General features: G+C 48.1%; 2 protein-coding genes and 1 long non-coding RNA gene across 5 annotated transcripts in view; 2 read left to right on the top strand and 1 right to left on the bottom strand.

Annotated features, from left to right (window-relative positions):
* LOC310827165 (aquaporin-7-like) overlaps positions 1 to 8483 on the top strand; it is a 33551-nt gene extending 25068 nt beyond the window's left edge. For both annotated transcript variants that reach the window (XM_083702941.1, XM_083702940.1), the window contains exon 7: positions 6509 to 8483. In XM_083702941.1, coding sequence (XP_083559067.1) covers positions 6509 to 6674 — 166 coding nt within the window. In that variant the 3' untranslated portion in view covers positions 6675 to 8483. The remainder of the gene's footprint in view (positions 1 to 6508) is intronic.
* LOC310827201 overlaps positions 1 to 11853 on the top strand; it is an 88633-nt gene extending 76780 nt beyond the window's left edge. The window contains exon 4 of the long non-coding RNA XR_014556198.1: positions 11511 to 11853. This is a non-coding gene — a long non-coding RNA (uncharacterized lncRNA). The remainder of the gene's footprint in view (positions 1 to 11510) is intronic.
* On the bottom strand, positions 8228 to 19970 carry TPGS2 (tubulin polyglutamylase complex subunit 2). 2 transcript variants are annotated; one of them, XM_083702930.1, is made up of 7 exons: positions 19783 to 19970; positions 18240 to 18319; positions 13959 to 14046; positions 12941 to 13072; positions 12630 to 12743; positions 11994 to 12154; positions 8228 to 8840 (listed from the first exon to the last, which is right to left on the bottom strand). In XM_083702930.1, exons 1-7 carry the CDS (start codon positions 19871 to 19873, stop codon positions 8601 to 8603), a joined length of 906 nt encoding a protein of 301 aa, XP_083559056.1. In that variant the 5' UTR covers positions 19874 to 19970; the 3' UTR covers positions 8228 to 8600. The 2 variants fall into 2 exon arrangements, with proteins under 2 accessions (XP_083559056.1, XP_083559057.1); XM_083702931.1 differs by lacking the exon at positions 12941 to 13072 and having other exon boundaries at positions 8456 to 8840; positions 19783 to 19910.
* Between the last annotated feature and the right edge of the window lie 378 nt (positions 19971 to 20348).

Consider the following 20348-nt stretch of genomic DNA (forward strand, 5'->3'; position numbering starts at 1 on the left):
CCTTGTGCTGCGTTGTCCTGGACACTGGACCTTTGCCTTTGCCTCGGCCTTTTCCACGCGATGAGCTTTCGCTGCGCTGCTCTGTCTTGGCCCTGGGATTTCTGCATTCCCTCTTCATATGGCATAGACGTCCACACGTGTAGCATTTCACTGCCTTCAAAGCTTTGGCGCCATCTGGTGGTTCCACTGCACTATGGGATGACGTCTGTGAAGACTCCCCCTTGCCCATGCAGCTATCACCCTGGCGGTCTGCTTCATTCTGAATCATGGCAGTATCACTGGCTACTGTGAGTTGAGCATTTGGCTGATTGGCATCAAATTCCCCACTTGCCTCATCCAGCCTTCTGCAGCTAGCCATCATGACTCTGGCATTAGCCTTCTGCGTCATCTCTGCTGCTTTAAATCAAGCTGCTTTATACAAGCTGCGTCTGTGTACAGCTGCTTCAATCCAAAAGCAAATTCAAAACAGCCTCTGCCTTGTGAACCTGTGCCTTTCTGCTTAACTGCTTTGCTTATCTGCAGCTGCTTCAAACCGCATTCCAAAGGCAAGTTCAAAAGTGAAAGTTCTCTCTGCTGTCTTAAATTCATGCTGCGACACTGCTGCAGCTGCTTTACTTTCGATTTCCCCCAGCATAGGAAAAATTTATCCTTCTAGCCTTTTGCCTGTGCCACGGCAAAACCGGCTATAAAAGTTCAAAGTCCAGCCATAAAGCCATTAATTAGAAGCTGGCAGGCTGCCCGGAGCTGTAGCACATACCTCATCAAATCATCTTGACGCGCAGAGATATCGTCCGATCCGGCCCTCTGCATTCCGATCCTTTGCCGGCACTCCAATTCTTTGCTCCTTTGTTCCTTTGCCAGGAGCCCGACTTCTGGAGTCCATTCTCAAAACACTGCGTTTTTCTGGGCCCGGAACCAAATGTTGGAGATAAGCAGTGTCCAGTGCACAGCGGAATGATGAAAAGTACGTGCCAACATGCTCTATATTACTTTATTTACACTTCAAAGCTGGTAATTTACAGAAAAACATCTTCCCTCTGCCGGAGCAGAGAAAGGCATCCTCTCTCCTCTAAAGCACGGAGAGAATCAACACTGAACTGCAAAGAACAGTGAAAAACAGGAAACCAGTGTACGTCACATCCAGTCTCCTTTCCCGTGAGAAAACCCAACAGCACTTGACTGTGGAATGTAAACATTGTCTTGTGACAAGCACTTCGCTGCTCAGTGAAGGAAGCAGAAACCAACAGTGTCTCTGGCTTTGGAGCTTCGCCGTGCGCCAATACTCTAGGTTCTTGTGATCCGTGCGGACCTGTACTGTGTGCTTGGCTCCTATGAGGAAGTGTCGCCACGCTTTGAACGCTGCGTGAATGGCCAACAGCTCTCTGTCCCATATGGTGTAGTTTTGCTCCGCCTTGCTGAGCTTTCGGGAGTAAAAGGCACCGGGTCTCCAGTTCCCATGTGGATCTTCTTGCAGGAGCACGGCTCCAACCGCCCTGTCTGACGCGTCGGTCTCTACTCGCATGGGCCTGCCTGGATCCACGTGCAGCAGCTGCTCCTCGGAGGCGAAAAGGCTTTTAAGCTTCCGAAAAGAGCGCTCCGCCTGTTCCGTCCACACGAACCTCTTCTTCTTGGAACTCAGAGTGTCCGTGATCGCTGCTGTCTCCTTTGCAAAACCTCTGATGAATTTGCGGTAGAAGTTGGCGAAGCCGACGAATCTCTGGACTTCCTTCCGATTGCGTGGGCTCTTCCAGTCCAACACCGCGCGGACCTTGACGCTGTCCATGGCGAGCCCCTTGTCGGACAGCTTGTAGCCCAGGAAATCCACCTCCGTCACATCAAACTGGCACTTCTCTAACTTGGCGTAGAGCCTGTTCTCCCGTAGTCTTTGCAGGACTTCCTTTACGTCCCTCTCGTGGGCCTCTTCCGTCTCCGAAAAGATCAGGATGTCGTCGAGGAAACACACACATTTCTTGTAGAGGAGTCCCGCTAGCACGTGATGCATAAAGGCTTGGAATACGTGAGATCCATTTTGGAGACCAAACGGCATAACTCTGTATTCATACGTGCCCAGAGGCGTGAACATGGCCGTTTTCCACTCATCGCCCTCCCGGATGCGTATGAGGTTATACGCTCCACGCAGATCCAATTTGGTGAAGATCTTCCCCTTCCTCACGGTTGTTAGGAGATCATCTATCTTGGGCATGGGGAAGGCCTTGGGCTTGGTCATACTGTTTATGAACCTGTAATCCACAATGAGTCTTTTTTGGGGCGTGTCTCTCTTCTTTACAAAGAACACAGGACTGCCCCCCACTGCTTTCGATTCCCGGATGAATCCACGCTTCAAATTGTGCTCTATGAACTCCCTGAGCTCTTGCATCTCGTCCTCAGACATGGAATACAGTTTTGCAGTCGGCAACTGCGCCCCCGGCACCAGGTCGATGGCACAATCATAAGGTCTGTGGGGCGGCAACTGGTCAGCTTCCTTCTCGCAGAAAACCTCCAGGAACCCTTTGTACTTGCTAGGTACTGCCTGCACCATGCCAAGTCGCAGCTGGTGCTCAGCCCCCTCCTCCTGGCAGGACTGGATGCAATTTTGAGCACAGTACGATGAGCAAAAGGTGATCTGGCGTTGGTACCACGCTACAGCAGGACTGTGTTTCTCCAGCCAACTCATGCCTAATACTATAGGCGTGTCAGACAGTTGGGTGACATTGAAGCTAATGACTTCTCGGTGATCTCCTATCCGCATCACCATGGGAGGTGTCTGTTGCACAACTTGCCCTCCTAGCAATTTCCTGCCATCCACTGTGACTACGTTCAGAGGCGTTGTGGCGGGCAAAAGCGCTATGCGATGCTGCTTGACGAATTGCATCCCCACGAAATCGGCATTGCTCCCCGAATCGATCGTGAGGGGCACTTCTAGGGTGGTCCCATTTGGCAACTGAAGTGTTGCAGTGAGCTGCACCGCTGGCTTGGGTGGTAAAGGGTCTGTGGGTTGCAAAGACGCTGGGGACTGTTCTACAGATTCGCCTGGCTGAGCCCCAGCAATTCTGCTTGCAGCCAGGCATTGTCGTTTCCCTGAGGTTCCTCTTCCTGGATCACTTCTGCAGCTACCGTCGCTAAAGCTGCAGTGTGTTTCTGGAGCCTCTGGGGGCACTCTTTCACCATGTGCAGTGCACTGTCGCAGATGTAACACTTCCTGGTCCCTCTAGGAGGCTTTGCCTTTACTGCACCGGAAACTGGGGCTCTGGCTGTTGCTTGAGCCTTAGCACCACCAAGTTCCATCGGCTCCTCCCCCTGCCTCCCGAGCGGCGAGGGATGTGACTGACTGAACTCCCTGGGGATGAAAGAAGACGTCCTCGCTGGTGGACGCACCTGACGTTCTTCCTCATTGTGCCAAGGACGTCCCTCGTGACGTATGCCAATCGCCAGAGTCCTCTGCACCACCTGCTCCAGGGTCTGAGGTCTGTCTCCCCTGGCAAGTTCGTCCTTTATGGGACCGCTGAGACCCTCCCAGAACAAATCCCTCACAGGTGTGCAGTCTTTCTCCCAGCGTAACGCAGTCAGTAAAGCAAAAAATCTGGAATGGTACTGACGCACAGTGGCTTTGCCTTGCCGCAGTCCAAATATCTCCCTGCGTGCAAGATTCAAATCTACGGTTGACTGGAAGCAGGCATCCATCGCTTTAATGAATTCATCAGAATCGCGGCGGGCAGGGCCATCTTCACGCCACAAATTGCGCAACCAGTCTCTGGCCGGCCCATGCAAGTGAGAAACAATAAACCCCACTTTCTCCTCCTCATCTTTAAAGTCATGACGAAGCAAGTGTAATGCATACAAAACGTCTGCTCTGAAACTGGGGTAGTGCTTCAGGTTCCCATCGAAGTGGGTGACTAGGCTGCCCCCCCGCCTTCCAAGTCCAATGCCCTCTGATCTGGACCCTGGGAACCCTTCCCTGTTTGCACGCTCCCACCTTGTTTGCAGGTCCTGGCAGCGCTTCTCCATTTCGTCATGCTTCTTCTGAGACGCAAGGACTGCAGCGGTGAGTTCGGAAACGGTAGTTCGCAGTGCTGTCAGCTGATCCTCCGCACTCATGGCTGTCACCGTTTGTGAGCTTTGCAAAAAAAAATTTTGCGTTCTTTGGGAGGGGACTTACTGTCAGAGCCACCCGAGGTCCCAGCTCACAAGAGACCAAAATCCAGTCCAAGTTATATACAAAAGGTTTTATTGAAGAACATTGTTGTCGTTACATCCAAGCTCCGTGGCTCAGCATCTGTTACCCTTAGATGTGTGAAGTCCCCTCTGAGTCAGTCCCGCCCCTGCACCAGCTTAAGAGGCTTGTACTGCTCCACCTTTTCCTCTCCTTCCTTTTCCGCAGGGTCTTCCTGCCCCCCTGTGCTCCCTCCCTTCGGGACTCCCCCGAGGCTGAGTCTTCTGACGCCTGCTCCCCCCTCCTTCGTGCTTTGGGACCAGGCTCCTCCTCAGGGCTCTCCTCATTTCCGCGTGCCTCCACATTTGAACTTGGCGCGCGTACGTTGCCTCTGACCTTCCTTTCGACCGTTACGCTACTCTCGGTACTACACTCCTCCCCTTCCGGCAGGACGTTCTGCTCCGAACTCCTTCCCCTCTCTGCTCCCTGTTCTGCTCCTTCTGACACACTGGTAACTCCACCCCCTTCACTCCGTTCCGACGGAGAGGCCGGTCCCGATCTCCAACCCCCACTGGGGATTCCCTCTTCGTTCCCCTGCTTCTGACTGCTTCCCTCTCTACTGCCCCTTGGCCTGACCAGGGGGGCTCCCTTTTGGGAATCCTCGGATTCACTTGACGGACTCACTGACAACCTTGGGTCATCGTCGTCCTCTTCCTCGTCACCCTGGGACCCCTCCCCCTCGCTCTCTGTCCCTGAAACCCTGACAGCTATCATATCTCCTCCCAGTCTCTTTTCCCAGGTTAAACCCAGTTCCTTCAACCATTCCTCACAAGGCTTGGTTCCCAGACCCTTGATGATCTTCTGCACACATTCCAGCTTGTCAATATCCTCCTTAAATTGTGGTGCCCAGAACTGGACAAAGTACTCCAGGTGTGGCCTGACCAAGGCAGAATAGAGTGGTACTATTCCTGTGATCGGGACACTATACTTCTGTTGATGCAGCCTAGAATAGCATTAGCCTTCCTTGTTGCTGCATCACCATTGACTCATGTTAAGCTTGTGGTCTACTAAGATCCCTAGATCTTGTTCACATGTACTACTCGCAAGGCAGGTGTCTCCTAGGTGAATATTGCAGATCCCCACCTTTTCTCCCTCCCTTATTTGAATGGATTGATTAAATTTGATTACTGAACCTTTTTTTCTTATTATTCCTGGTTTGCTCTGCCCGTTAGGTGGAGGGTGGGCAACAACCACTTATTTAAATATAGATCAATTGAAACAAATTGGTTGATAGCTCTTGTGGATGTGAAGGTAGGTCTGAACCTCCTCGCCCAACGTTAGGTGAAATTTGAGAAGTTAGGTCATGCATTGAGCTATCACATTTATTAAGAACTGGAGTAAGGATACAGAAGGTGCTTTTGATGTGCACCCTACCTCTTCTCCATGGAATTCAAGGTGGTGTACCTAGGATTTCCCCCTTTTAAAAGTACAAAATGAGAGTATAAAAGAACAGCAGGTGGAAACAGCTCTCCTGAACTTGATGCAATGCTTGGAAGCACGATGGGCCAATAAATTGAATCTGAATCCTGTTTTGTGTAATTGGGGGTGCAGAGTGGGAGACTGCCAGATCTGGATGAGATTGCACTCCCCTCTGAAGGAGCAGCTTGGGGGTACAGCTGGATTCAACACTGTCAGCGGAGGCTCAGGTGGTCTTGATGGCAAAGAGCACTCTCCTGTCCCCCTAGCTCAGCTGGAACCCCTTTGGAACAGCTATGCCTTGGCCATTGCGCTCCATGCTCTATTAACTTCCAGGCTGGATTGCTGCGACACGCTTTACTTGGGGCTGCCCTTGAAGACAGCTCAGCCACGTATGATGGGAGTTGCACTCCAACAACCTCTGGAGGGGCAGCCCTTGCGTTAAAGGAAGGCTGATTTGTGATGGATGTAACTGAGGGGCAGTACAGGCAAGTGATGGTCCAGTTCAAGGATGGGGAAGATACAGGCAGAAACCATTTGGTGTGGGTCTGATAGATGCATGATCACGCACACACACACTGATCCCGACTTGGAAGTGGCCCCAAATTGGGGCAGGATGGGCTTAGGAGTGCTCCACTTACACCCAAGGGGGTCAGGAAGGGAACCTCTGCTCAAAATGGTTGTCACCTGTAGTCGCCATCCAGCAACAAGAGGGACACAGCTTGCCCACCCCTGTACCAGATCCTTTTGAATACTGCCACCAGGTCTACAAAGAACCACGTGGGCCCCAGTAATGGTGTCAAAGAAGCAGCTGAGCTCAATTTCTGCTCTTGGCTTCTCCTAGAACCGCATAAAACCAGTTTTTCTCTCTCTTCCCCCCAGCGCATCAAATAATTGGTGGTGGGTCCCAGTGGTCGCACCGATGTTGGGAAGCCTTCTTGGAATTTTCATCTACAACATCTTCATTGACTTTCACAATCGCCCTCGGCTGGATGGGAGCAGGAAGCCAGACTGCGAGGGCGACGAGAGCGTCGAGCAGCGACTGTGAAATCTGGACTCCTGTCAACCGGAAGCTGAATTTGGGACTTGGGACAGATCCACAGCTGTCTGCTGTGGCCACAGTGCCCAAGAGAGTGCAAGCAGATATCAATCTATGTTCTTAGCTAATAAACAGAGGGCACTTTTTTAGGGGATAAAAAAGGGAAGGCTGGAAGGTGTAAGTTCCTGCCTGCCCTGTGCTCTTCTCACTCAGCTGCTGCCAGTGAGCGGCATGTCAAGGCTCATGTAAGAGCCTTGCAAAAATATCTTTAGGCAGGGGTGCTCAAGGGGTGTGCTGTGAGATGCTGCCCTTGAAAAATACACCATCATTTCAGTACTTTCAGTTATTATAGACTGGTTGATCCAATTTTTTTATTGTAGACAGAAGTAGCCTGTACCACCCTCCGCTGGTGCACTCAATTAGACAGGTGCAATTTGTGAACTATGTGCATCAATTGTGCAAAGATGCAGGAGAATTTCTAGGCTTCGCTATGACGTACAATCAGGATTAAGACGCCTGGTTGCATCTGCCTGTTCTCCGGCTTAAGGAGAAGCACTGCTGTAAGACACAGAAACACCCTCTTCCTGTTTAGCTCTTCAAACAAATTCAAATTCTTCAAAACCTGGGAGGTTACAAGCTCTCCTTCCTTGGAGATTGGGTGGCCCTGTGTCATGGGTGCTTTAGTTGAGATTCCTGCATTGTAGGGGGTTGGACTAGATGACCCTTGGCTCCCTTCCAACTCTACATTTCTGATTGTACGGAAATCTCATCCCAAGGCAGGGTTTGGTAACTCAGCACCTCCCAGGTGTTTCTGGATGCTGTCTTCACAAGTCTACATGGCCAAAGGTCAGGGGATTATGGGAGCTGCACCCACAGTCCTGACTGGTGCCACGGCCACTAGATCCCCAGCAGAGATCCTTCCCAGACCCTTTTCCTTTTAACTAGAGATGTTTGCAAACGAACTGGGGCCACCTGCATGCAATGGCTGCCCCCTTCCCTTGATGGTTCCAGCCGCCAACATCAAACCACCAAACTCTCTTACCTGCAATTGCTCAAATTGCAGGCTGTGTTTCTTTCATCCAACGCCGTGTCAAGGATTATTGAGACCCAATTCACGTGTGGTTGGTTTATGACTTGAAAAGTGATCGGCTCTCAGCCTGGTGCACTTCTAGCAATTTTGGACTACAACTCCCATCAGTGCCATAGAAAGGTTGCTCAAAGGATGCTTCCCAGGGAAGGGTTGCTTTCCCCCCACCCTTTGTGCACTTTATCTGCTCAATCTAGACAGGAAAGGGGATTCCCAGTAGGAATCCCCCATAGCCAGCCATTGCATTATGAACCCTAGACAGGCTTAGTATACCTGAAGGAGCGTCTCCACCCCCATCACTCAGCCCGGACACTGAGGTCCTCCTCTTGAAGGTATCTGGCGGTTCCCTCACTGCAAGAAGTGAGGTTACAGGGAACCAGGCAGAGGGCCTTCTCGGTAGTGGCACCCGCCCTGTGGAACGGCCTCTCAGCAGATGTCAAGGAGATAAAGAACTACACAACTTTTAGAAGACATGTGAAGGCAGCCCTGTATCAGGAAGCTTTTAATGTCTGATGTTTCATTATATTTTTATATGTGCTGTAAGCCTTTCAGAGTGGCTGGGGAAACCCAGCCGGACGGGCAGAGTATAAATAATAATTATTATTAGCATTATTATTAGCAACGTTCACTCCAAGGAAGGACCATGTCGAACCTGAGCCCACTGGTCACGTTTGGCACAAAGGAAAATCAACCAGAGCCTAAAGCCTTTTAAATAAATACTTTTAGATAAACACATCTTGGTCCCATTCAATGCTCCACCAGCCACAAACTAGGAGGCCTTTTCTCGGGGGTGGGGCAGTGGACCGAAGCCACGGTGGGGTGGTGCAGGGTCAAAGGGCAAAGGTCAGTCAGGGCTGGGGTTCCCGTCTCCTTGAGGAGCTTCCGGCCTGCTGCGGATTCTTGGGGGCTGTCCCTGCCTGGCCCTTCTGGGAGGAGGGCGTCTGGGACGGTAGCTTCTTCTTCAACACCGGAGTTTTGCTTTTGCTGCGGAAGACCTTGTTTGGGTCCAGCTTGTTCACAAAGGAATCGGCCTCCTCAGAGAGCTGCTCCGTGTTGACGGTGATGGGCTTGTACATGTTGAACCATTGCTGGAAGAGGAGAAGGGAAAGTGAGGAGCAGCAAACGGCAATCACTGCAGGGTAGGCGTGCGGTTCTGGCTGCCTTGTCTCGAGAAGGATGTTGGGAAAAGTTCATTAAAGGGCAACCAAAATTATCAAAGGGGTGGAACGAATCCCCTATGAAGGAAGGTGGCCAAGGTTAGGACTTTTTGGTCAGGAGAAAAGGCAAGTAAGAGGCAGCACGATAGAAGTTCACGAAGTTTGGCATGGCACAGAGGAAGTGAAGGGAGTCTCTCATTGGGAGATGCAGGGCAGCTAAAAGAAAGGTAAACCAGGGAACTCAGGATCCCAACGAGGCATGGCTCTTGGGTTCAATGGCCATCCTGACGCAGAGGATGACTCTAACCTCCGAGCCCTGCCTGTCAAGGCAAATTGCCCGTCTGATAACGCTGCTATCAAAATTGGCAATAAAAATAATGCTGCACACAGCAGAGGAGGATATATTGAGAGAAATATTGAGCTGTGACCTTGGGAGTAAAAACTTTGTTTTGAGAAAGTCTGATAAAGCTAAGCAACCTTGGTGGTGGGTGGGAAGCAGATAGAAGAGGATCAACACAGGTAGAGAAAAACAGACCCTAAACCAGATTTGGCAGACTTTGTAATGGAGCAATTTGCTCAACAGAGGAAGGATTTTGGATTACAGATGTAGGAACTATTTCAGAAAATGAGTACTAACTCAGATAGAGGATAGAGTAGCTCAGCTGTCACAGCAGATAGAAAGAATGGGTGTAAAGGTTAAAGAACTCGAGGAGAAATTGGCAGAATTTGAGAAAACCTCTGAAAAAATCGAGCAAGTGAAACAAGAAGTAGTGTGTAAAGAGGCTGTGGGTGGGGTTGTGGGTAGACTGGATCTATTAGAAGATGCTGTTCTTATGACACAAATGAGACAAAAAGAGAATACGGTGAGAATATGCAATTTACCAGAGCAAGAGGAAAACCAGAGACTAGAGAAGCATTTAGCAAAAATCTTAGATGAATGGTTAGGAGAAAGAGAGGAGTGGGTGGAGGAGGCTATACAGACCTGTTACCGGGTCAGAAATAGGAGAAAAAGAGGAACACAGCAGCCTGGAGACTGCTTGGTTACTTTCATAACTAGAAGAACAAAGGAAACAGTTCTCCAGAAGGGATTTGAAACCAGTCTAAGGATGGGTGATAATAGGGTTGAGATATTTAAAGAAATTCCTTTTAAATTGAGAATTAGACAGAAATATAAGTACCTGACAACCGCCCTAAAAAAAGCAGACATACAATGCAAGTGGGAGTTTCCAGAGGGACTCTCATTTATATACAAAGGCAGAAGGTATAGACTTACAACAGAAATGCAGGCACACAATTTTTTTGAAAAACAAGGCAGGGACTTAGAAAGACAAGAAACAGATATGGGAATACCCCTCTGGAAAAGCAAAGGCAGGCAATGGAACGGCTTGCACAAGAAGAAGAAAAAGGTGCAGCAGGAGGTAGACCTATCTTGAGAGAAGTTGATAAAGGCAAACCTGAATTGGAATGTGAATGGATTGAACAATAAAACAAAGAGAAACAGGGAGGAACATATAATTCTCAAACAAAATCTAAATATAATTTGCCTACAAGAGACACATAAAGCAAAAAAAGAAAGGTAAACCAGGTAAAAGACAGTTAAGCCAGGGAACTCAGGATCCCAAAGAGGTGTGGCTCTCTGGTCCAAAGGCCGTCCTAACACAGAGGACTCTAACCTCCGAGCCCTGCCTGTCAAGGCAAATTGCCCATCTAATAACTATCAAAAGTGGTGATAAAAATAATGCTGCACATGGCAGAGAAGGAAGGTGAGTGCCTGGCTCCTGGCTTGTTATCTGCCAGCCGTGGGACCGGAGGCCTTAGACAGGAATGCAGCTAGATGGGCTCAGGGACCGAAGGGGGTCTGCTTGGGATGGAGCAGATCCCCAATTTAATCCCTGGATGATCTGCTAAAATATTATTACCCTTTGCAAGGCTTTCTTGGCACAGAGCTGCAGGAGAGAGATCACACCACAGCATGGTAATCCTAAAACCATGTTGCATGGTGTATTTGAGGGAAGTTGTGCTTTGGTGTCAGAGTGTGTGTGTGTGTTGGATGCAGAGTTCAATCCCTGGGGTCTTCAAGAGGGACTGAGAGAGTCAGTGTTCAGAGGCATATACACCTGTACCTGTATCTGTGCCCAGCCAAGCTTGCTCTAAGATTTCCACCAGGGCTCCACAGGGTCAGGGAAGCCACCTGGGAACAGTCCTATTGATGCCCCGGCTCACTTGACCATTGCACAACAAGACCAGGGTCTCAAGAACAACAGACATACCAGCCAGAAAATCCCTTCTGATTCTACAAGTCTCTGGGGCCTGGACCATCTCAATAGAGAGAAGTCTCTGCGGAGAGGAACAGCCACTTCCTGTCCAACTCTCACCAGGGAATGAAATATCCATCCAGGACAAAGGGCTTATCTTAATCCACAAGCAGAGGCAGCCCAAGACATTTTGGCACCTGAGGTGGACCACAAGTTGGTGTCTCCCCACCAGGGAACAAGGCGGGAGTGAAGATTTCCATTGGGAAGAAGTGGGGGAATCAAATCAACCTCATCTTTGGGTTGAAGTGGGACTCAAAGGCCAATGTTGTAGGGTCTGGAGAGTCAGTGTCTAAATGCCACTCTGGGAAAGTGGGAGTGATACAGAACAGAGCAAGGGAACAGAAGAACTTCAGCCGTGGGTCAAAAGGATTCATTCAGAGGCGAGAGCATTTATGTTGCATGCAAATCCCCACTGGTATCTCCAAGGAGGGCTGGGAGAGACCCCCACGAGGCCACCTGAAGCCCTGGAGAGTAGCAGCCAATCAGTGTAGAGGTGGTGTGGCATAGTGGTAAGAGCAGTGTTTATCAAACTTCAGTCCAGACAACAGCTGGGGACCCAAGTTTGAGACACACTGGATTAGAAGGTCGGTCTAGGGCCTGGGAAGCCAGGGTTCAAATTCCAGTTTGGCCATGAAGCTCACTGAGTGACCTTGGGCCAAACACTCTCTCAGCCTGACCTCCTTCCTCCTTCGCAGGACTTTTGTGAAGGCAGAATGGGGAGGAGCGGCAGACCCTGGGAAAAGGGATGGGCCATTTGTTGTTCTCTCACCTTAGCCTGGGGGCTGATGCCGTAGCTGGTGAAGGCATACTGCCAATGCGGCAGCCCCAGGTGGGTGATCAGGAGCCGGTAGTAAGCGGTGAAGGTTTTGGTGAGGAAATGCCAGTAGAGAGCTCGGTCCAGAAACCAGATCTCAGAATCCGGGGTGACAACTGGAAGAGAGAAGAGAGACTATTAGGCCGCAGGATGAGAAGAACAGACCACTCCACCTCTCAGGGGGTTTTAATAAGGAACTCTGAGGCCTAGGAATGACGATCTGGGCCTCAGTGCTTTCTAGAAAGGATAAAGGCATTTCCAAGGGAAATTCATCTTCTGAGGCGGTATACAAATTTTAATATTTAATAATAATAATAATAATAATAATAATGGCAAATTATGAAAGCCAGGCATAGCTTGCTTCAGGAAGACTTCATCTCAAGCCATCATAGACAATAGCCTTTGTCAACCTGGTGCCCTCCAGATATTCTGGACTACAAAGCCCATCAGTCTCAGCCAGCACAACTGTATGGTGCTAGGAACAGTAGTCCAAAACGGAGATGTGGGAGATAAGGCAAAAGCTAACTGGGGTTTGCAGATGGGGCTGATTTGTGCAGGCAGCTCTTGGGCTTCTGGTATCACACAACATACCTGGCTTGGTGTTCTTGTACACAAGGCAGACCTTCCCATTCCCTCCACACGGGTCCAGCTCAAATACCAGGCTCCGTGAGTCCAAGTGAGGTTTCTCCGGCTGACCACTGTTACCTTTGGGGAGAAAGAAAAGGCTGAGCGAGGCAGGCAGGCATTCTCATCGGGTGCAGGGCAAGGAAAACTCAAACCAGGCAAAAGTTGGGAAGCTGGGGCTTGTGTATAAGGTCACAGAAACTTTTGGTGGGGTAGCGGGAGGTGAGGAGAGATGGACCGAGGTCTCCCATGGACAAAGGGGTGAGGTGGGGCAGTACCGTCTTCATCATCAGTGTCCTCCAAGTCAGCCAGCGTGGGGGCATTGGGCAAGGCATAGACGGGCGATGCTCTGACTCGGTTTAGCTTGGAGATGCTGTTGATGGTCATCGAGCCAAGCGGCATTGGGTTGTCTGGAAGAAAGGCAGCCATTATTAGGTTGCTGGCATGGATGGCACTATTCTGTAGGAGCACACAAGGCTCACAGAACATGGTGCCCTTTGAAGAAGAATCTCAGCTTTCTTTCTTTTTGCAAAAAGCAAGTGCTGAACCATCACGGCCGCAAAGATAGGATTGGCACCACGCAGAGTGCTGCTGCTGAAATAGGAACATTTCTGCTGCTGAACAGCTCCCATTTCATTGTCCCACTTCCCAAAAATAAAGACAGAATACTACTTAAATAGAGGAAATTGGTGTTTGAATGCAATTGTTGATCAGATAAGAATGTGTTTATTTTGTGTGCATTTCATAGCATTTATATACTGTTTGACTGTGAGTAAAATTCTAAGAGCGCTTATCGACAAAATTATCAACAAAAAGTTAAAAACGGCTATTTAAAAGCATTCAAAAGTTATTTGTTTATTTGTATACTTCACGTCATTTGAAGATCCTACTGTGGTTCACAGCATAAAAACACAAGGTACAAACATAACATACCCCATAAAAAGAGGAACAAAAACAAAACAAAACAGTAATGCCCTCTCCATTAATTAAAATCAATGATTAGCTAAAAACTGGATTAAAACATGTGCCATACTTCTTTGTGACTGGATAGGCTTGCCTGAACAGTAATATTTTTAGCAACTGCCAAAAAGAGTACAGAGAAGCCACCTGCCTGTTGTCAATAAGCAGGGAGTTCTAAAGTGTGGGCGCTGCTGCACTAAAATATTGATTTATTACATATGCAGAATGAGCATTATGGGGTTTGTAATGGTGTCGGTTCTGCAGATCGAAGTGGATGAGTGAAGAAGGCGACCTTGTGAGTAAACTGGTTCCAAGCTGTGAAAGGCTTATTCTTACCGTCAAACTTTACACTCCAAGTCATGTGGAAGCCATCCGTCATCAGGTAAAAATTCTTTAAATCCTCGGGCAAGACGCAGGCATTCTTCTGCAAGGAGAGGCGAGGGCAGGAGAAAAAGAGAATCAAGCAGCAGCCACTGTCTCCGTGGCAGGAATTGCCAGTGTGGCCCCGTCTAGATATGGTCGGACTCCAACTCCCATGAGCGCCAGGCAGCATGGGCAAGGATCAGGGGGGATGGGAGTTGGAGTACTGCAACACTGGGACATAGGAAGCTGCCTTATGCTCAACCAGACTGTTGGGCCACCCAGTTCACCATTGTCTCCAGGGTTCAGATGCTCTCCAGGGGTTCAGGTCGGAGTTAGACACTATAAACTAAGAGCATTTGCAGATGACCTAGTATTGACTTTGCAACAGCCAGACACTAGTACTAAAAGAGTATTAGAGCTAATCGAGACTTTTGGTCAAGTAGCAGGATTCAAACTTAATAAACAGAAAACGAAAGTGTTAGAAAAAAACTTAACTACAGAGGAAAGAGAGAGATTTCAGAGTGAAACAGGTCTGGAAATAACGGAAAAAGTGAAATACCTGGGGGTAAACTTAACATCTAAGAATGTGAATTTATTTAAAGACAATTATGAAAAATGCTGGTCAGAAGTAAAGAAAGACCTAGAAATATGGTCAAGGTTGAAACTCTCCTTGTTAGGCCGAATTGCTACTATCAAGATGAATGTATTGCCTAGAATGTTGTTTTTATTTCAAACCTTACAAATATTGGACAAGATGGACTGTTTCAAGAAGTGGCAGAAAGATATATCAAAATTTGTCTGGCAGGGCAAAAAGCCCAGAATAAAATTTAAGATTCTAACTGACGCAAAAGACAGAGGGGGGTTTGCCCTGCCGGACTTAAGACTCTATTATGAATCGGCAGCTTTTTGCTGGTTGAAAGACTGGCTACTTCTTGAGAATACAGACATTTTGGATTTGGAAGGGTATGACAATAGCTTTGGTTGGCATGCATATCTATGGTATGACAAGGTAAAGGTATATAAGGGTTTCAAAAAACATATTGTCAGAAAAGCATTATACAATGTCTGGATTAGATATAAGGATCTGTTGGAAAGTAAAACTCCCAGGTGGCTGTCACCAATGGAAGCTAAGGGGGTTAAAAAACTTAATATGGAATCTAAATGGCCAAAATATTGTGAAATTCTAGAATATGAAGGCGAAAGGGTTAAACTTCAGAGTTATGAGAAATTAAAGTCCAAAGTTAGAGATTGGTTACATTACCATCAGATAAACGAGACATTCAAACAAGACAGGAAAATAGGATTTCAGAAGGAGAGGTCAAAGTTAGAAACAGAACTGTTAGAACCCAATACTAAGAATCTGTCAAGAATGTATAATCTGCTGTTAAAATGGAATACACAGGATGAAACAGTGAAATCAGTTATGATTAAATGGGCACAAGACATTGGTCATGACATTATGTTTGCCGACTGGGAACAGTTATGGACCACTGGTGTTAAATTTACGGCATGTAATGCCTTAAAAGAAAACATAATGAAAATGATCTACAGGTGTTACATGACCCCAGTCAAACTTGCAAAAATCTATCATTTGCCCAATAACAAATGTTGGAAATGTAATGAGACGGAAGGTACCTTTTATCACCTTTGGTGGACCTGCCCGAGGATCAAAGCCTTCTGGGAAATGATCTATAATGAAATTAAGAAAGTCCTTAAGTGGACCTTTCCTAAGAAACCTGAGGCTTTTCTCCTGGGCATGGTTGGCCAATTGGTGCCAAAGAAGGACAGGACTTTTTTTATGTATGCTACCACAGCAGCAAGAATTCTTCTGGCAAAGTATTGGAAGATGCAAGAACTACCTACTCTGGAAGAATGGCAGACAAAGGTGATTGACTTTATGGGATTGGCAGAGATGACCGGCAGAATCCGCGACCAGGGGAAAAAGACAGTGGAAGAAGATTGGAAGAAATTTAAAATGTATCTCAAAAATTGTTGTAAAATTGAGGAGGGTTAGATGTCAAGGGGTAAGAAGTAGAGAATTACAGCTATAACTAATAAATTAAGGAAAACTTAATGAAAGGGAATTAAATGGATAAATGGATTGACGGGTTGCTAAAAAATTGTAAAATAAGGATGCAGTGAAAGGGAGGTATGGGGAAGTCGGATGAAAGAAGGTATACGAAAATAAGATTGTGAAATTATACATGTTTGTTTTTGTTTTAGTTTGTCTTTATTATGTGTTGTGCTTGTCTTTTTTGTATGTGTTTAAAAAATTGAATAAAAAAAATATTTTAAAAAAAACAACAGATGCTCTCCAGGGTTTCAGGCAGGGAAGCTCTCTACCTGCAAATTATGGAGATGGAACCTGGGACTTTCTGCGTGTAATGCAGATGTTCTACCATTAAACTACAATCCTTTCCCAACATCTGGAGGGCATCCTTGCTTTGTGGAGTGTGCTAGCCTGCAAACAAGAGAGGTTGTTGTTGGTTTGTTCTTGTTCTTGTTTTTATTTTTAACTTGTATTTTGTGCTTTTCATACTGTGGTTTTATGTTGTGTAGGGCAGTGTACAAATTTAATAAACAAACAAGCCTTGATGTGCAGCTGGCCCTCTTGTCCGTTATACTGCTTCCAACATTTGTCTTTCTCCTATACTTTGCTTGGCCCCGATGGACAGAAACAGGCCTGCAGTATCCAGCTGTTGCCTGAGAGCCCTATCATCTCTCCCCCTCAGCATTCTTGACGGCCTATGTCAAGACTGACCCCTTGCCCTGCTGCATCTATAACTTTGCATCCGCAGAGCCAGCTCTGTCCAGGTTTGCATTGCTCCTCTTCTTGAGCTGCCTGCCTGCTGTCATTGCTATGTCCGGTTCTCTGCTGCCCTGGATGACATGCCCTGAAAACTCGTGCCTCCTAAACTAACAGCTATCAGAGCGGCAGCATCGAGAGGAAGGGTGTGTCGCACACATGGAGGGAGCTCTTCAAAGCAGGACCCAACAGCAGGTGAGATTCCCCTGATTCTTCAGTTCCTCATTACAGGCCCAATTTAACAGAGGGAGAATAATTGGTGGGGACATGTCCAACACCCCTGAGAGTAGTGTTTCTCAAAGGGGGTGGCAGGGGAGAATGGCAAGTGCGGCGGGGGAAAAAAACATTAAACATTTCAGTATAGTATAAAAATAATTTTTGGGAATATTGCCAGAAACTGCATGCATGCTTCTTTTCAGGAGCATTGGCTATTATTCTACAGTTCTCCATGACCTGTTGTTGCGAAGAGGGGTTTTGAACTCTAACAAATATGTAACATCAGAAAAGAGAAAGCTTTCTTTCTGTTGATAGGCATATGTTTGTCTCAAATTACACGTAATATCAGTAACATTAGACGACAAAAGCAAGCTCACACCTCTAACTGAGTTTGTAAACGTACTTAAGATACGTAAGAGGATTGCTTATAATTACACTTTGGGAATGATTTCTGCTATTATGTAGTTGCATTGTTTTAAGCTTTTTGGGCGCCCCATGAATGATCATACTATAAAGTAGTTGTTTTCTGTATTACAAATCAAGCACTGCTAGGAGTTGTTTCTTTTTGTTTTACAACGTATTTCTTATCACTAAAAGAATTCAGTGTTGTCTTTATTCTGAAAGTGTGGCCCAGGGAAAAAAGTTTGAGAAGCATTGCCTAGAACGAACAACTTGAAATCAGTGCCAGAAGAGTAGCCAAGTTGGTCTTGCCACCTGGGCCTTAAGACTCTCCCAAACCCATATTTGCTCAGCCATATAGCTTCACACCTTTCTCAAGTGTTTTTGCCTGGCTTCACTATGTCCTGGAGCTTATTAGACTTCTCGCTTGCCAGGATGAAGGACAGAGAAGGGTGTGTGAAAGTGTGTAGAAAGTAGACTACTTCACAAAGGTAAAGATTGCATTCATTGCTGTGCCCACTTTTCCCACAAGAGCTGGAGGGCACCAGGTTGGCGAGGCTGAGACGGGAAAGCCAGGAAGGACGGCGCCACCTAGTGCTAAAGGGGCAAACTGCAAACTCCTTTACTATCAATAGTTTCACATGAAGCGAGCTTTACCTGCTCTGTTACCAGAGGGCAGCTCTGCATGGAATCCCATTTAAAAAAACGACCTCACCTCCAGGTGCTCTGTTCTGATCACCTCTATGGAAAATCCAAACTAATAATACTGCAAAAGCTGACTCGAGCACCGTGGGGGAGGAGAGGCGATATGCATAAATAATAGCCAGCCTTACCTGTTCCCATGAAACAATGGCATGGCGCTCGGCTGGCACCTTCTCCACAAACGTCACCTCAGTAACTCCTGGAGAAGCTTCTGCAAAAAGAGTAATCAGTGTAAACAATACTTGCCCTGCTCTTCAACCAGAAAGATTTCCCCAAAGCAGTTTGCAGATGAATATAAACCAGACAGTCTCTCAGCCTCTAGGCTTGCAACATTAAAGAGCCACAACATGAAAGGAAAAGGGATTGGGAGGGAGGAGGAATAGCATAGTGTGGGGGAGTCAGCATGGAGTCCTCCAGATGTTGCTGCTGGACTCCCAGTTCCCAACAAGCGTGGCCAACAGGGAGGGGAGATAAGAGTTGTTGTCCAGCAATAGCTGGAAGGCCACATGTTGATTGGTTTATTTGCTTACAATTTTTTTAATCTGTCCTTTTGCAGAAATATAGAAAGTGGGAAAATAAGGATGGGAGAATCAACAAAAGATCCATAAAAATGTCTATCAATCAATACTCATTGGTTAAAATCATGTTGCCTGTTTAAACAAACAAACAAACAAACAAACAAAGATTTCAAAAAAGGAGGGCTGGTCCCTGACAAATTTCTAGTAGCAGGGAGTTCCACAGGACTTGGCTTGTCATACTGAAGGGTACATCCCTAGTGAAGACTAGATGAAACTCAGGGATGCTGGGAAGCACCAAAGATTCTCAGTGATTGAGGTAAAGCCTAAGGAATCAGGCTGGCCCTGAGATAATTTGGGTCCTAGTCGTTGAGAGCTTCTCTTTGATTCTATGATTCCAAGAGCCTTTTGGGGATTCCCTTGGGGGTTCCCAAGCTTCTCTGCATCCAGCCGGTCCATGACACCACTGCATTACAGACTCCATCAGCTCCAAATCTCCCAGAAGTCACCGGTTTGGGGGAAGATGGAATTAGAGGAAGAAAGTCTTTGCACACCACACAGTGTTTGGAAGGTATCAAGCAGGCAGATCTTAAGCTTCTGCGTGGAAAATAGAAGAGGACAGATAGCCCCCCCCCTTTAGGGAGCCCTTTGAAGCATCAAAGGTAAAAGATGGGGGAAATCCTGTTAGGTCCTTTAGTTAGACTGGGCTCCCAGTCTTGAGGGGAAAGGAGGTTGGGGGATAAATGTGTGTGCCTGAGATAAACTGTGGCTCATTTGCATCACACTAAACTAAACATTCATCCAATGTTAGGAAGAGCTAATGGAAAGTGTCACTGAGCTAGCAGGATGGTTTGTCCCATTCCCCACTCCCTTTAGGTCTTCAGCCGCTCTTATTTCCCCGATAAACAAATAAAAACCCACTTCGCCAAGAATGAGACCTTTGGCGAGGCAGTCAGTCAGCCTGGCCTCCCTCACAGGACTGTTGTGAGGATAAATATGGGGAAAGACAGGGTGGTTGGCGGGCAGTCCCTGTCTCTCAGCCTGGCCTACCTGGCTGTTTGTGAGGGGAAAGCGCCGAAGAGCAAGAGAGGCTCTTTGCGGCTCCATCCCTCGGCCGTTTCCATGGCAACCAGGGATGCCACCTCCGCCTCCCCCTTACCTAGGATGCGGGTCACCCCCAGGGTGAGCTTCTCCAGGTAGGGCTTGGTGCTGCTGGAGCTGCTCACGTTGCGCAGGGCCTTCTCCTCCATCCTCTTCCTTCTCCCTCCCGCATCAGCCCCTGACCACCTGTACGAGCAGCCAAAGGGGGGCGGCAGGACCAGGTGAGCGCGTTTTGCCCCTTCTCGCGACCCGTAGCTCAGAAGCCCCGCCGCGGTGGCTTTCGGGAATCGCAGCCCTCCGTTTCATTCAGTTCCTTTCGAGGGCCGTTCTGTAGGGGGGGAGCAGGCACTACGACTCCCAGAAGGCAACGGGAGAGCCGGCATCACCGCCTCCTCCTCCCTCCCCCCCCACCCCGTTCCGAGTCCTCCCCATTGGCCCGCTCCTCCGATCTGTATCTGGGCGAACCCCGGTCGCCGTCAGCCAATGGGAGCCGTGAGTCGGGCGCGGGGGCGTGGCTGGGCGGAGAGCCGTTGGAGTTGGCGGTTGCTTCGAGGTGGTGGATGTGGAGTAAGGACCGTATCCTTCCCTCAGGAGGGGCTCGCGGGGGGTGGGGGGCGTGGCGGG

The sequence above is a fragment of the Podarcis gaigeae genome (assembly GCF_964106915.1).
Source record: "Podarcis gaigeae genome assembly, chromosome: 11".
Classification (NCBI taxonomy): domain Eukaryota; kingdom Metazoa; phylum Chordata; class Lepidosauria; order Squamata; family Lacertidae; genus Podarcis; species Podarcis gaigeae.